At 38.8% G+C, this 13,396-nt stretch overlaps 2 protein-coding genes across 2 annotated transcripts; both read left to right on the top strand.

The window, feature by feature from the left end:
- Positions 1-548: 548 nt before the first annotated feature.
- On the top strand, positions 549-3,841 carry LOC120011148 (probable receptor-like protein kinase At1g80640). Its single transcript, XM_038862212.1, has 10 exons — positions 549-864; positions 1,437-1,607; positions 1,723-1,976; positions 2,073-2,205; positions 2,314-2,377; positions 2,464-2,560; positions 2,648-2,747; positions 2,929-3,047; positions 3,150-3,239; positions 3,329-3,841. Exons 1-10 carry the CDS (start codon positions 846-848, stop codon positions 3,452-3,454), a joined length of 1,173 nt encoding a protein of 390 aa, XP_038718140.1. The 5' UTR covers positions 549-845; the 3' UTR covers positions 3,455-3,841.
- Positions 3,842-7,495: 3,654 nt separating this feature from the next.
- On the top strand, positions 7,496-12,912 carry LOC120011147 (ATPase 9, plasma membrane-type). Its single transcript, XM_038862211.1, has 15 exons — positions 7,496-7,752; positions 8,033-8,152; positions 8,270-8,368; positions 8,453-8,590; positions 8,703-9,017; positions 9,136-9,462; positions 9,601-9,720; positions 10,234-10,356; positions 10,452-10,556; positions 10,632-10,941; positions 11,133-11,647; positions 11,781-11,954; positions 12,043-12,225; positions 12,322-12,494; positions 12,579-12,912. The coding sequence occupies exons 1-15, from the start codon at positions 7,696-7,698 to the stop codon at positions 12,673-12,675; spliced, it is 2,856 nt and encodes a 951-aa protein (XP_038718139.1). The 5' UTR covers positions 7,496-7,695; the 3' UTR covers positions 12,676-12,912.
- Positions 12,913-13,396: the final 484 nt, after the last annotated feature.

Raw genomic sequence — 13,396 nt, 5'->3', positions numbered from 1 at the left:
TAATAATCTCATCCCCCTCTGCTGAAAATGACCAAAAAACTATTTATTTTCTACACAAAAAAATTCACATGAGACCTGTGACTGTATCACAAGTACAATGCACAAAAGTCAAATTTTTAGCTTTTTTATGGGTTGGTTGTTGTTTGTTTTTCTCATACAGCTGGTTAAGGCTGCTTCGTGTTACTGAGAATCACAGATGACCAGGGATTATTGCTATTGTCTTCTGATCACATATATAGTTGATGAATCACCAGAGTAGACTCTCAACTTTGCAAGAAATCAGCAATGGAAGTTCTATTCTCACAATGTATAATATTTAACGCATACCGTCCAGAAAAGAGATAGCAGCGAAAAAATATCACTCAATAAAGATAAATATGGGTGAGACAAAGTGTGACCACCACCCTTTCCAAATGCCACCGACTAAGTAAGTAAGTAGTATTACTAAATTTCCAGATAAATTTTTTTTTCAAGAAGAAAGTTTGGTTAATATGCAAAGAATAATTGGGTATATCTAGTCCAACAACTATCGCCATCATCCTCCCTTGATATAAGGTGTCTCACATCTCAAAGATCAGAACTTTTAAAAAAATTTGAAAAAATAAAGAAAGTGATTTCTGGGTTTCCCTTATTTTGTATTGTGGTCTCTTTGTCATCTTCTGCAACAAAAGCAAAATTCAAAAGGGAAGGCCACTACAAAAAGAAAGAAGCTTCACTGCAGGACTTTTGATTCTTCTTGGTCTGTTGTTCACTTGGTCAGCCATAATTGTTACCTCACCCGAGTCAACTCTCACCACCATTTTTGGGTATTTTGGGAAGAAACCCAGTTCACATTTTCTGCAGAAATGGATGCTCAATCTCCAGGTTTTTCCGAAAATGCACACCGCATTGTCCTTAAATACATTCTTTTCATGAATCTCGAACCTCTCTATCTTTATTTTGTGTAATGTATTTAATTAATTTGATTCAAAATTCAAACTCACATTGGAAAACCTAGTCACTGGAATTTGATATGCAGTCTAGATTTGGAGATTGTAGGTTGTTTTTTTCGCTGAACTTAGATTCTTGGTTCTGTTGATGAGATGTAAGAAAAGGAAAAGACTTGACTTTTGAACATGTGATCTTTGGCACCAAGGCACTGATGTTAGTTATTGCAATTCAATGTAGACATGTAGGAGGAAAACTTAGCAACTGAAAAGCTTGAATCTTTCACTTGCATTTAAACTATTATTGATCCCTCAGTTTTCTCATCAAAAAAGATGAAAGTTAATCCCATTTACAGGCTGATTCTTTTAATCAAATATAACTAATTTAGTTTGGAGTAGATTATTAGTTCTAGTCTTGATCATGATTCTGTTTTGATCCTTGATATATATATTTTTTTTAAATTTTCCTAAATCACTATGTTTTGGTAAAGTTTCTTAATGTTTGACCAGGGACTCCCGTGGTTAGAGTGGTGGATCACCAAGATTTGAACACGAGAATTCTTGTGGCGCTCATTGTTGCTTCAAGTCTCCTTGGATGCCTCTTGCTGTCTCTAGTTTGCTTCTGGATCTGCAGATATAGAAACTTGAAGAATTCCAATGAGAAGACTAAGCAGAACATCGGTATCTCACCAGTTCCTCACATCTGTTTTTCTTTTCTGTTTTTCACTTGAAGTATGTAATCTGCTTCTACATTTTTTTATTTCTTAAGGTTTTTTTTCATTGTCCATTAAATCAGACATTAGTGCAAAGGGGGTCTCATTGAGTCCACTTAAGGAGAGATTCAACAGCTCCAGAATTAACAGCAAGAAGGGTTCAGTTGCCATTATTGACTACCAGTTGTTGGAAGCTGCAACAGAAAATTTCCGGGACAATAATATTTTGGGGGAAGGCGGTCGTGGACGTGTCTATAAAGCTCGTTTTGATGAAAAATCTCTGGCAGCGGTGAAGAGCTTAGATGGCAGCGGCCAGGATGCTGAAAGAGAGTTCGAGGTATAAGGTTTACCTGAAACTGATTCTGATATTTACTTTTGTGGATTTGATTATCTTTCTCAAGTGTGTGATTTGAATTTTCGAGTAAAAATGCAGAATGAGTTGAACTGGCTGGTGAAAATCAAGCATCAGAATGTAATCTCACTTATGGGTTACTGCATTAATGGGGAAATGCGGTTTCTTGTTTATGAGATGATGCACAATGGGTCGTTGGAGAGTCAATTACATGGTATGAACTTCTTTGTAAGTTTTTTTTTTTAAAAAAAAGATGAATGAAAGATGAATGGAACAATGCCAATCTTTACGATATCTTGTGTGCATTTGGTGAACATTGCAGGACCTAGTCATGGGTCAGCATTAACTTGGCCTCTGCGGCTGAAAATTGCTGTCAATGTTGCTAGGTAGGTCAAGTTATTTTCTCATTATTTGTTTGTTGCTTCTTTATGTTCTGCTAATGTGGTTAAAAGGTGTTTTACTTTTTGACTAGAGGGTTGGAATATCTCCATGAGCACTGCAACCCCCCTGTAGTCCATAGAGATCTGAAATCATCTAACGTTCTTCTAGATTCCAACTTTAATGCCAAGGTAAAACAGCTTTGCATGACTTGCGGAACCTTGGTTTGCATGATTGTTGATAAATTACTTCCTTTAATGAGTTTTTTCTGGATTCAGCTTTCAGACTTTGGCCTTGCAGTGACAGCCGGAACCCAAAACAAGAATATAAAGCTTTCCGGAACTTTGGGTTACGTAGCTCCAGAATACCTTTTAGAAGGTATTCCGAAACATATTTGGTTTATAATTGTTGCTGTTGTATTCTTACTCACCAGAATACCTATGTTTGTTGTTGCTAGAGTTCTAAAAGTGAGTAATCTAAAACATGGGAATTTAGTAGGAAATATTGCTACATTTCTCGTTTTCTTGGGATGATACTCACTGGCATATATCCTTGGCAGGTAAACTCACCGACAAAAGTGATGTCTTTTCTTTCGGGGTTGTTCTTCTTGAGCTCCTAACTGGCCGAAAACCAGTGGAAAAGATGTCACCATCTCATTGTCAGTCTGTAGTAACATGGGTAAGTTTCCTTCAATGGCCTTCTGCTGACTCTCTATTGCTTGAATTTCCATGAAAGTTCTGCGTTTTTGAAATTTAATTGTGCAGATACTTTGACATGCAGGCCATGCCTCAGCTCACCGACAGATTAAAGCTTCCGAACATTGTGGATCCTGTTATCAGAGACACTATGGATTTAAAGCACTTATATCAGGTGTATATATAATAGATACTATATCAAGTTTTGCGAGTTAGTTATGCTTGTTATAGTTGTCAAATTTAATCCACATAACCACAAACCAGGTGGCTGCTGTGGCAGTACTCTGCGTACAAACGGAACCAAGTTACAGGCCATTGATAACAGATGTTCTGCACTCCCTCATACCCCTTGTACCTCTTGAGTTTGGAGGGTCATTAAAAATTTCGTAACAGGTAAACTCGCACAGCCCTCTCACTTATGACAATCTTGCTGGGCATTATCACCTTGTGATTCTCTTCAAGATGGTCCAAATATAGCTGTCATTTTTCCGGTTAATTTTCTTCTTGGATGGCTGTTTCATTGAGAGATTCAGTTGCTAGAATTCGTGGCAGAAGAAAGTTTTGTTTCCCGTTATGGGAGATGTAAATTGAATTCTTCTGTAGTTATCGGAATGGAACATCTTCCGAGTTTTCAAGAGCTTCCCTTTGAGAGTCGCTTGTTATAGAATGCTCGTCCAGATTTTTGTTCAAACTCAATATAGTGATAATGTCGAACAAATTTGGATTTGGCTTGAAGGGTCTCCACTTTTTATTAATGTAAAAGTTGTATGTCCATGATACCAGTGAGATTCGAAAATGAATTCGCAGTTCTCTGTTATGTTACTCTATGTTAGAACATGGTATAAATGATGTGAAATTCCTCAAAGTAACTAATCTCAACATAGTATCGGAGTAGAGGTCTAAAACAATGAGTTTAGGACAAAATACTAATGTCAAGAGGTCCAAGAATATAAAAAGGAGAGAAAACCCAAATCACCTTGGTAATGTCAGTGTACATTATACAAAAATACATGGCCGGCTCTCGGATGCATTTCTGGAAAGGACGGGAGGCTAAGAAATCCATATAGTAATAAGGGGATCACTAGTAGTCGAGCTGGTTCGATCCCCACAATGCTTGGGTTTGAGTCCCCTCTCTCCATCCAAGTTGCCTAGAAAACGACATTAGAATAAGACAGTCAAACAATGAGGATGGCATATAAAAGAACAAAGCACAAAAGGCTTGATTTGTTGTCTGCATCTTAAGTAAACGACTCTGAAGTTCCTTGAAGTTTTCGGTTAATGAAACTGATCCTGCACAACCCACTTGACAATGAAATATAAGAAAAGGTGGAGGATCTTCATATTTTATACCCCACAAAGTATCTCTCATTCTTTGTTATCATCAACAGTTTTTACAATCACTTGCAATAACTTAGTTGTTACCTCTTTAGAGTTAGGGCCTATGGTGTTTGAGATCGGGAATTTGAATCCACCCGTTGAGATATTGTCTTGTGAAATCTTGGTTCCATGGGCTTGTCCCACTTTCTACCCCCTACCCTAGGCTTCGGTCAGTTTTACATGTCGTTAGCATGGTGCGTGCTATTCACAATACCTCTTGCGCTATTTGTCTTGGAATATCAATACCCAAATGGGAATTTCCTAATTTGTGTTTGTTTCAATAAAATGGGTTGCATTTGAGGGAACAGACATACCAAAGAATATATAGAGACAAATTTCAATGAAGTCCATTATCGTATAAGACAACACATGACCAAGTTATTGTAACTCTTGAAATCAACGTTGTAGCTTTGGTTTAATCAATGGCATTAGAGCAAAACAAATTGCCATTGTTGGAGCATAAAAGTATGCATCGACTTTTGATCCACAAAAACTCTTTTTTTTGGTTACTTCCATGGAAATCCTTTGTTTCTTCTCTCTGTTTTAGTCTCTTCGAAAACAGAGCATGGCATTATCAAGGTGGTTTTGCACCAATACCACCAAATCCATGTTTGTAAAGATTGTACATCCAGGAGGACACATTGAGCTCCATGACAGGCCTGTACTTGCATCCGAGATCATGTTCCGGAACCCAAGATGTGTCGTTGCATACCCACATGTTTTTAAGCAACCATGGGCAGTTGTTGCACCAGCCACAGAACTAAATCTTGGTCAGAAATTCTATGTAGTCCCTTTCAGCACAATCCGCAAACTCCAGCGACTCGCCTTCAAGTCTTCATCTTCAATTCCATTGATTCTTGAACCCCAACAAGCCAAAAAAGGCGACAACACGAATCCCAGATGTTGTTTCAATATGTTCATTGCAGGGATTGATGTTAAAAGTGATGATGATTCAAGTACAGGCAGCAGCAGTGGTAGCTTTGGTTTGTCTGAGACCAAGAAGCTTAACAGGAGAAGGAACAAAGATCACCACATAATTAGCTCGCCGAAAAGGCGGTCGTCCTTTGAGCAGTGGCAACCAAGTCTGGAATCCATAACTGAAGAGTAAAGGAATTGCTCAGTTGCCTTAGAATAATAGGATTCATATGTAAAATTTGTAGGATGACGAAGAACTCGAGGTTGTTTTTCTTCTTCTTTTTCGCCTTTGCTTTTTCTTTATTTTTGTGCAATAAACAATTGCAGAATAAACATTTTGCCTTTATTCTTTTTTCTTAAGACGAGCCTTGAAGCTTCTGTTGCTACTTTCCATTGTTGTCATAGATAGAGTAATGCTACATATCCTCAATTTATAAGATACTAGTTGCGAGTATGTTCGGCCATGTCCAAACAGTTTGCGTTCTATAATGCTGTTTCGCTCCATTTGTGCGGACAGTAAATGAGCCCGTCCGAAGAGCAATGCTTTTGCCTGATTGGGACGCTCCACCTGTCCGGACAGAAAAAGTTCTGCCAAGCTTCCTGACTGTCATAGATCAAAGTATGTCTATGTCTGGACTGCAGCTCCACCTATCTGGACAGCAGCTCCCCAAAGTAGCTTCAGAGCTCACACAGGTATTATTCTTATATACACCCATGTAAGACCCACTTAACATCCAACGATCTACATTAATTGGCGATAAAAGAGATGGAATCATATTTTGAGATCTCAAGCATAATTCATGTACTTAGGAATAACATAGCATTTGTTCATGTTTTAACATATTTGCTATGGACTATGTAAGGTTACTTCATAGTTTTGTTTAGTATAACATAATATTTTATACTAGTGTGTTTAGAGGTGGGAGGCCTCAAATTTTTTTTAAACAGGCCTCCTTGTTGGGTCTCAAACACACACTCCTGGACTCTAATACAATGTAAGAAATTTGGATCGGGGATAAACTCACGTTCCATGGACTTAAAACGGACTTTTGGACACAGGGGATGGTGGCCCATATTAACTCAAGATACAACTCAGGAGTTTGGGTCCATCCACATGCATAGATTAAACCAAATAGAAATCGGTCCCCTGGTTGAACAGATCAATCCGGCCTGGTTTTAATAACCTTTACAAAATTGAATAAGTTTGGTTCAAATTTTTTATTTTGGCTAGTCATCAAGAATTGAATAAAGATTTTTTAATATTTTTTTTGTATGAGGAAGTATTATTATTATTATTATTTTTTGTGGTTATCTGTTTTTGATTTAATTATAATAACAAAAAATTGACTCACCAATTATGACCACTCTCCCCCATTAAAGCGTAGGTTCGAATCCTAAACAAATGATTATTGCCAAACCAATCGTGTTAAACGGTAAGATGATTGACATGTACAGGACGGCCCACCCACTAGGGAGTGAGTGCGAGTCCTCCCCTCTCCAAATCCCCTTGTATAAGAATTTGTGTTTTGTTGATGTGGTTGTATTAGAATATGTGTTTTACTGATGTGGTTGTATTAGAATACGTGTTTGAATTGACGTTTTGTGTAATAGAGGTGGGACCGGGTCAATATTTTTGTTGGCCCAGCAAATAAGCAACCATTGCATTTGCCCTAACATAAAAAGAAAACGGAAGGACTACACATCCATAAAATTTCATCCATAAACTTACATAATCTAGGTGGCATGCCTATGTGGCTTCTTTAATAAAGTTTATTTATTTTTTTTAATCTATGTGGCATGCCTCATAAGCATACCACCTACATTATGTAAGTTTATGGATGAAAAAATTATGGACATATATCATTTTGGAAAAGAAAAAAAGCAAACGACTATTCATCTTCACATCAGAGTGATTGACACGTGGAATAATGTTGAACAGTCCGACAAGTGGCAGATAAACAGTGGTCTGTCACTGGGAGAGACAACGTGTGAGATGTCGTGGTTGATAATGAGTGAACAAGCTGGATTACCGGGTCCACAAGATCCCGGTCATTCGCTCATATGGGGTTCGTTGTACATGGTATAAAAGCAAAATTAGACTCCGACTCCAGAGCTCCACTGTTATTTATCCTCCCACTGCTTTATTTGAATTTTGAAATCACCGGAGTTCGTGTTCCATGAATCCATGTCTGCTAAGCTCATAGAGAGAGAGACCAGTAGTACCTGTTCACAATTGCAGACTGACTAAGAGACCGGCTTATAGCGCGTATACGTGTGTAAAGAAAGTGAAAAATTGTATCTATACATTGTTCGTAAAGTGTAGTAGCCGGAGGTGAACAATGGTGGAGAACGGAGGTATCAGCTTGGAGGAAATCAGGAACGAGAGCGTCGACCTTGTGAGTGTTTGATGATTCGTGTTTTAGACATACATTCATGATTCTCGTGTTCTTTTTTTTTTCTTCCTGTGCTGTTTGTGTTCGATACGTGGTTTTGATATTGCGATGTAATCGTTCTGGTTCGTGCTACTTCCGTTTTTTTGGCTTTTGAATCTAATTCTAAGCTAATAATGGTGTTGATAAGACATAATAGAAATTACTTCGGAATGCTAATTGTTATTAAGAGCTGCAAGCAGTGAACAAATATGTTGATCGTGCCAGTGATGTTGTGTATTTACAGGAGAACATTCCGGTTGATGAAGTATTTGAACAATTAAAATGTTCCAGAGAAGGTTTGTCATCAGAAGAAGGGCAGAAGAGGCTTCAAATCTTTGGCCCAAACAAGCTAGAAGAGAAAAAGGCAACTTCCTGAATCATTTTTGAAATCTTTGTATTTGTTTGTATTATTGATTTGAATTGCAGTCTCGATTGGTAGTTAATGAGAAGCTGATAAATCTCCTAAAAATAATCCTGACAGGAGAGCAAATTTCTGAAGTTCTTGGGTTTTATGTGGAATCCCCTCTCATGGGTCATGGAGATTGCTGCTATCATGGCTATTGCGTTGGCAAATGGGGGAGTAAGAAACCAAACTTTTTCTCCGTGCTTCCAACTGCAAGACACCTAGTTTTATATATATATTCATTTCAACAAACAAATGCAGGGCAAACCCCCAGACTGGCAAGATTTTGTCGGCATTGTTGCATTGCTATTTATCAACTCCACAATAAGCTTCATAGAAGAAAACAACGCAGGCAATGCCGCAGCTGCTCTTATGGCTGGTCTTGCTCCCAAAACAAAGGTATTCTTAATTTGTATCATGAGTCTGCAGTATCTGTTGGATATATGCAATTCCTGTATCAAAATTAGACTTAAAATCTAATGCACTTTGAACATTTCCAAACCATTACAAGATTCTGAGAGACGGAAGATGGAGTGAGCAGGAGGCAGAAATCTTGGTTCCAGGAGATGTGATTAGCATCAAGCTGGGAGACATCGTCCCAGCAGATGCTCGTCTTCTGGAGGGAGACCCTCTCAAGATTGACCAGTCTTCCCTTACTGGTGAGTCCTTGCCTGTCACAAAGAACCCTGGTGACGAAGTCTTCTCTGGATCTACCTGCAAGCAAGGTGAGATTGAGGCAGTTGTCATTGCCACTGGTGTGCATACCTTCTTTGGAAAAGCTGCTCATCTCGTTGACAGCACTAATCGAGAAGGGCACTTCCAAAAGGTACCAAATCTATAAGGGTTATTTTAGTTCTGACTTCTGAGTACCCGTAATTTTCAATATATGTGAACTCATCTTTTTCTGATATGCCTGTGGATGGTGATTGTGATGACTTCATCAGGTGTTGACAGCAATAGGAAACTTCTGTATTTGCTCCATTGCAGTGGGAATAATTATAGAGATAATAGTGATGTATCCCATTCAGCACCGAAGGTATAGGGATGGGATTGACAATCTTTTGGTGCTTCTCATTGGAGGGATTCCAATTGCCATGCCAACAGTGTTGTCAGTGACAATGGCTATCGGTTCTCACCGGCTTTCACAGCAAGGTGCTATCACCAAGAGGATGACTGCTATTGAAGAAATGGCAGGAATGGATGTACTATGCAGTGACAAGACTGGGACTCTCACTCTAAATAAGCTTACAGTTGACAAGACCATGGTTGAGGTAAATGCAGCAATTGTACATGAATGCTTAGAGTGGTAATGACCATAATTAATTTCTCGGTACACCAAGCATATGGTTAGCGAAAAGAACTAAAACATAATGTTTAATTCATTGATCCTCCAATCAATTGCTCTTCAGGTATTTGGGAAAGATGTGGACAGGGATTCCTTGATGCTGTCTGCTGCTAGGGCATCAAGGGTTGAGAATCAGGATGCTATTGATGCTTGTATTGTTGGAATGTTGGGTGATCCCAAGGAGGTATATGATGAAATAAATGAAATGCTTTTTTTTTCTTCTCTCATCCACAGGTCATGCGCTTATCTAGTGATATCGGAAAATTTGTCCAGTAAAACTTTTCATTCCAAGAAACATCCTTATGGACGTGGGCAAAACCCTGGAGTATGATGTTGTCATTGATATGCATTGTCATTGGTAACAGAACTGAAAGTTAAAATACATATGATTATCTGAAAATCCAGCGGAGAAGCTAAGTCTGAATTCCTGTCCAATCTCTAGCGTAATTAGTGATTGTGACGTTTACTACCACCAAGATGCAATGCAATTGCTGTCACTTACAGGAAATCACAAAGCAACACTTCTTTCTTAAATATTAATCTTATTTGTTAAGAGCAATCCAAACATGTTTCTCAAGAGTATTTTGACTGGGAGGACTTATAGAACTAGTTATTTCAAGAAACATTTGAAAAATCCATGTTTTCTATGCTTCTGTATCCGACTGGCAGTTACTTTGTTCTGTATTTCGCTCTGCAGGCAAGAACAGGGATAAATGAGGTGCATTTCCTGCCCTTTAATCCTGTTGATAAACGCACGGCCATAACATATATAGACTCTGATGGCAGTTGGCACCGAATCAGCAAAGGCGCACCAGAACAAGTAACACTTCGTTCAGCTCATGCTAACGGTGCTTTTTATTTTCTTTGCTTTGTATTAGTTATTGCTTACATTATTACATGTAAATCCTGTTGTAGATTATTGAGCTCTGCAACCTTCGCGAAGATGTGAAAAAGAAAGCACACGCCATAATTGATAAGTTTGCTGACCGTGGACTTCGTGCTCTTGCTGTTTCTAAACAGGTTGGTTTGTTTGTCATGAAGGAATGTAACACAAAAAATCCGACATGATTTGGGTCACATTATTTGCTTCTACAGGAAGTTCCAGAGAAAAACAAAGAAAGTCCAGGAGCACCATGGCAATTTCTGGGTCTCTTGCCTCTCTTTGATCCTCCAAGGCATGACAGTGCTGAAACCATTCGTCGTGCCCTCAACCTTGGAGTCAATGTCAAGATGATCACTGGTGATCAGCTAGCCATTGGGAAGGAGACTGGCCGGAGGCTTGGTATGGGAACCAACATGTATCCTTCTTCTGCCCTCCTTGGTCAGCACAAGGACGAGTCTTTATCTGCACTACCTGTTGATGAGCTTATTGAGAAGGCAGATGGTTTTGCTGGTGTCTTCCCTGGTAATGAAACTAAACCCTTTCTTCTAGACGATATCTGCCTATAAAACACAGCAGAGTAGCAAGCATTACTCGAAAGCTTGCTTGAACAGATTTCAACAATTTGAAATCATGTAATAGTGTAACTTGAAATTAGATTGTGTTATTTGGTTTGTGTCAATGCCTCCATGGTACTAACTGATGGAAGCATGCAGAGCACAAATATGAGATCGTGAAGAGGCTACAAGACAGGAAACATATTTGTGGCATGACTGGAGATGGAGTGAATGATGCCCCAGCACTCAAAAGGGCAGACATTGGAATTGCTGTAGCTGATGCTACTGATGCGGCACGGAGTGCATCTGATATAGTCCTGACAGAGCCTGGATTGAGTGTGATTGTCAGCGCTGTTTTAACAAGCAGAGCCATTTTCCAGAGAATGAAGAATTACACCATTTATGCAGTCTCTATAACTATCCGTATTGTGCTGGGTTTCATGCTCATTGCTCTCATTTGGAAGTTTGATTTCTCACCTTTCATGGTTCTTATCATTGCCATACTCAATGATGGAACAATAATGACCATTTCTAAAGACAGAGTCAAGCCATCTCCTATGCCTGACTCATGGAAGCTCAAAGAGATTTTTGCCACAGGCGTTGTTCTTGGCGCCTACTTAGCTATCATGACTGTTATATTCTTCTGGGCAGCTCATACTTCCGACTTTTTCTCGGTAATAAATGTGATCTAATTATTTTGCTATAAAATTAGCCAGCTTTATGGTCAATACGAGTTCTTTACTTACCCTACTAAGAGTTGCACTAAATATATTGTTGCTATTCATCTTATCCAAACAAAACTTGCAGGAAAAGTTTAATGTTAGATCCATCAGAGATAGCCCTGATGAGCTTACTGCAGCTGTCTACCTCCAAGTGAGTATTGTGTCGCAGGCACTTATCTTTGTCACTCGCTCCCGGAGCTGGTCTTATATTGAACGGCCTGGTCTCCTGCTATTGAGTGCCTTTGCTATAGCACAGCTGGTAAGTCATGTGAACATTTTCAGTTTTAAGATCATTGTCTTGTTATTTGCTCGACCAAGTGACATGGACACTGTATTGATTCATTCAGATTGCCACGCTCATCGCTGTCTATGCAAATTGGGAATTTGCAAGAATGAAAGGTATTGGCTGGGGATGGGCTGGTGTTATCTGGCTCTACAGCTTGGTTTTCTATATTCCCTTGGATATTCTTAAGTTCCTCATCCGATTCGCCTTGAGTGGCAGAGCTTGGGATAACCTTCTCCAAAATAAGGTAGCTGATCATTTTCTTGATTAAAAGGAAAGGAAATAAGTCACTGAATATATATTTTTTTGATTCCTCTTCTTTATTTTGCCCTTAATTATGCAGACTGCCTTCACAACAAAGAAGGATTATGGAAGGGGAGAGAGGGAGGCACAATGGGCCTTGGCTCAACGTACCCTGCATGGCCTGCAACCTCCCGAAAGCTCTGATAAGAACAATAATTACCATGAAATGTCTGAGATTGCTGAACAGGCAAAGAAACGTGCTGAAGTTGCTCGGTAATGCTATAGCACCGGCTCAAATGCTATCTACCATCTTAGTTCTATATTTGATTTTGTTAATTATAAGTCGGATACCTGCAGGTTGAGGGAGCTTCACACTCTCAAGGGACACGTTGAATCCGTTGTGAAGCTCAAAGGACTTGATATCGAGACCATTCAACAGCATTACACTGTTTGAGAGCTACACTTGCAAAAGAGATTTTTGAATATGGCGCAGATAATTGGCATATATCCCTTTTGTTTCAGATTTGTATTTGATGATTTTGTAAGAGGATGTAAGATTGGGAATAATCCAGCATGAGAGATAGGTTTACGCGATTATCCCGTGTTGGAATTAGAGTTAGATGAGAAAGTAGTAATCCCGGATGTTAAGTACTGTTACATTTCATTCAAATGAAAGCTTCCTAATATTTGCTTCTGGCAATTTTTTTTCCTTCTTGTTCTGAACTCTTTTACCACTTCATTGTTGCATACTGTCCAAATTGGCATTATAATCCACGTCGGTCTGGCGTAACCCAACCTTGTGGCTTATGAGGCACCGGAACCGAAAGCAGAGGAATATTTACATATATGGTATGCTCCTTTTCACTTTGTTTACTGGTAAGTCTTCGTCTGCTTACTAATCGTTATGGAATTGGAGTGACAAAGTGTACAATGAGTAAGTGCTTTACACTCACAGTAATCTCTTATATTTTTACCACAAAAGTGAAATATAGTTACAAGGAGATGGTACCATATATATATATATATATATATATATATATATATATGTTCGTCTGTTTAAAACAAGAACAGGAGAAGTTGTATATATAGCTAAAAACCATGTGCATGTCAACATAGGCAAATGGGGGACACTATTTGGATAACATGTCTTTGTAACCTCTCTGCATGTGAAGGAA

The sequence above is a fragment of the Tripterygium wilfordii genome, chromosome 12, assembly GCF_013401445.1.
Source record: "Tripterygium wilfordii isolate XIE 37 chromosome 12, ASM1340144v1, whole genome shotgun sequence".
Taxonomy (NCBI): Eukaryota; Viridiplantae; Streptophyta; class Magnoliopsida; order Celastrales; family Celastraceae; genus Tripterygium; species Tripterygium wilfordii.
Note: the sequence above shows the minus strand (reverse complement) of the source record. Positions and strands in the feature narration are given on the sequence as shown.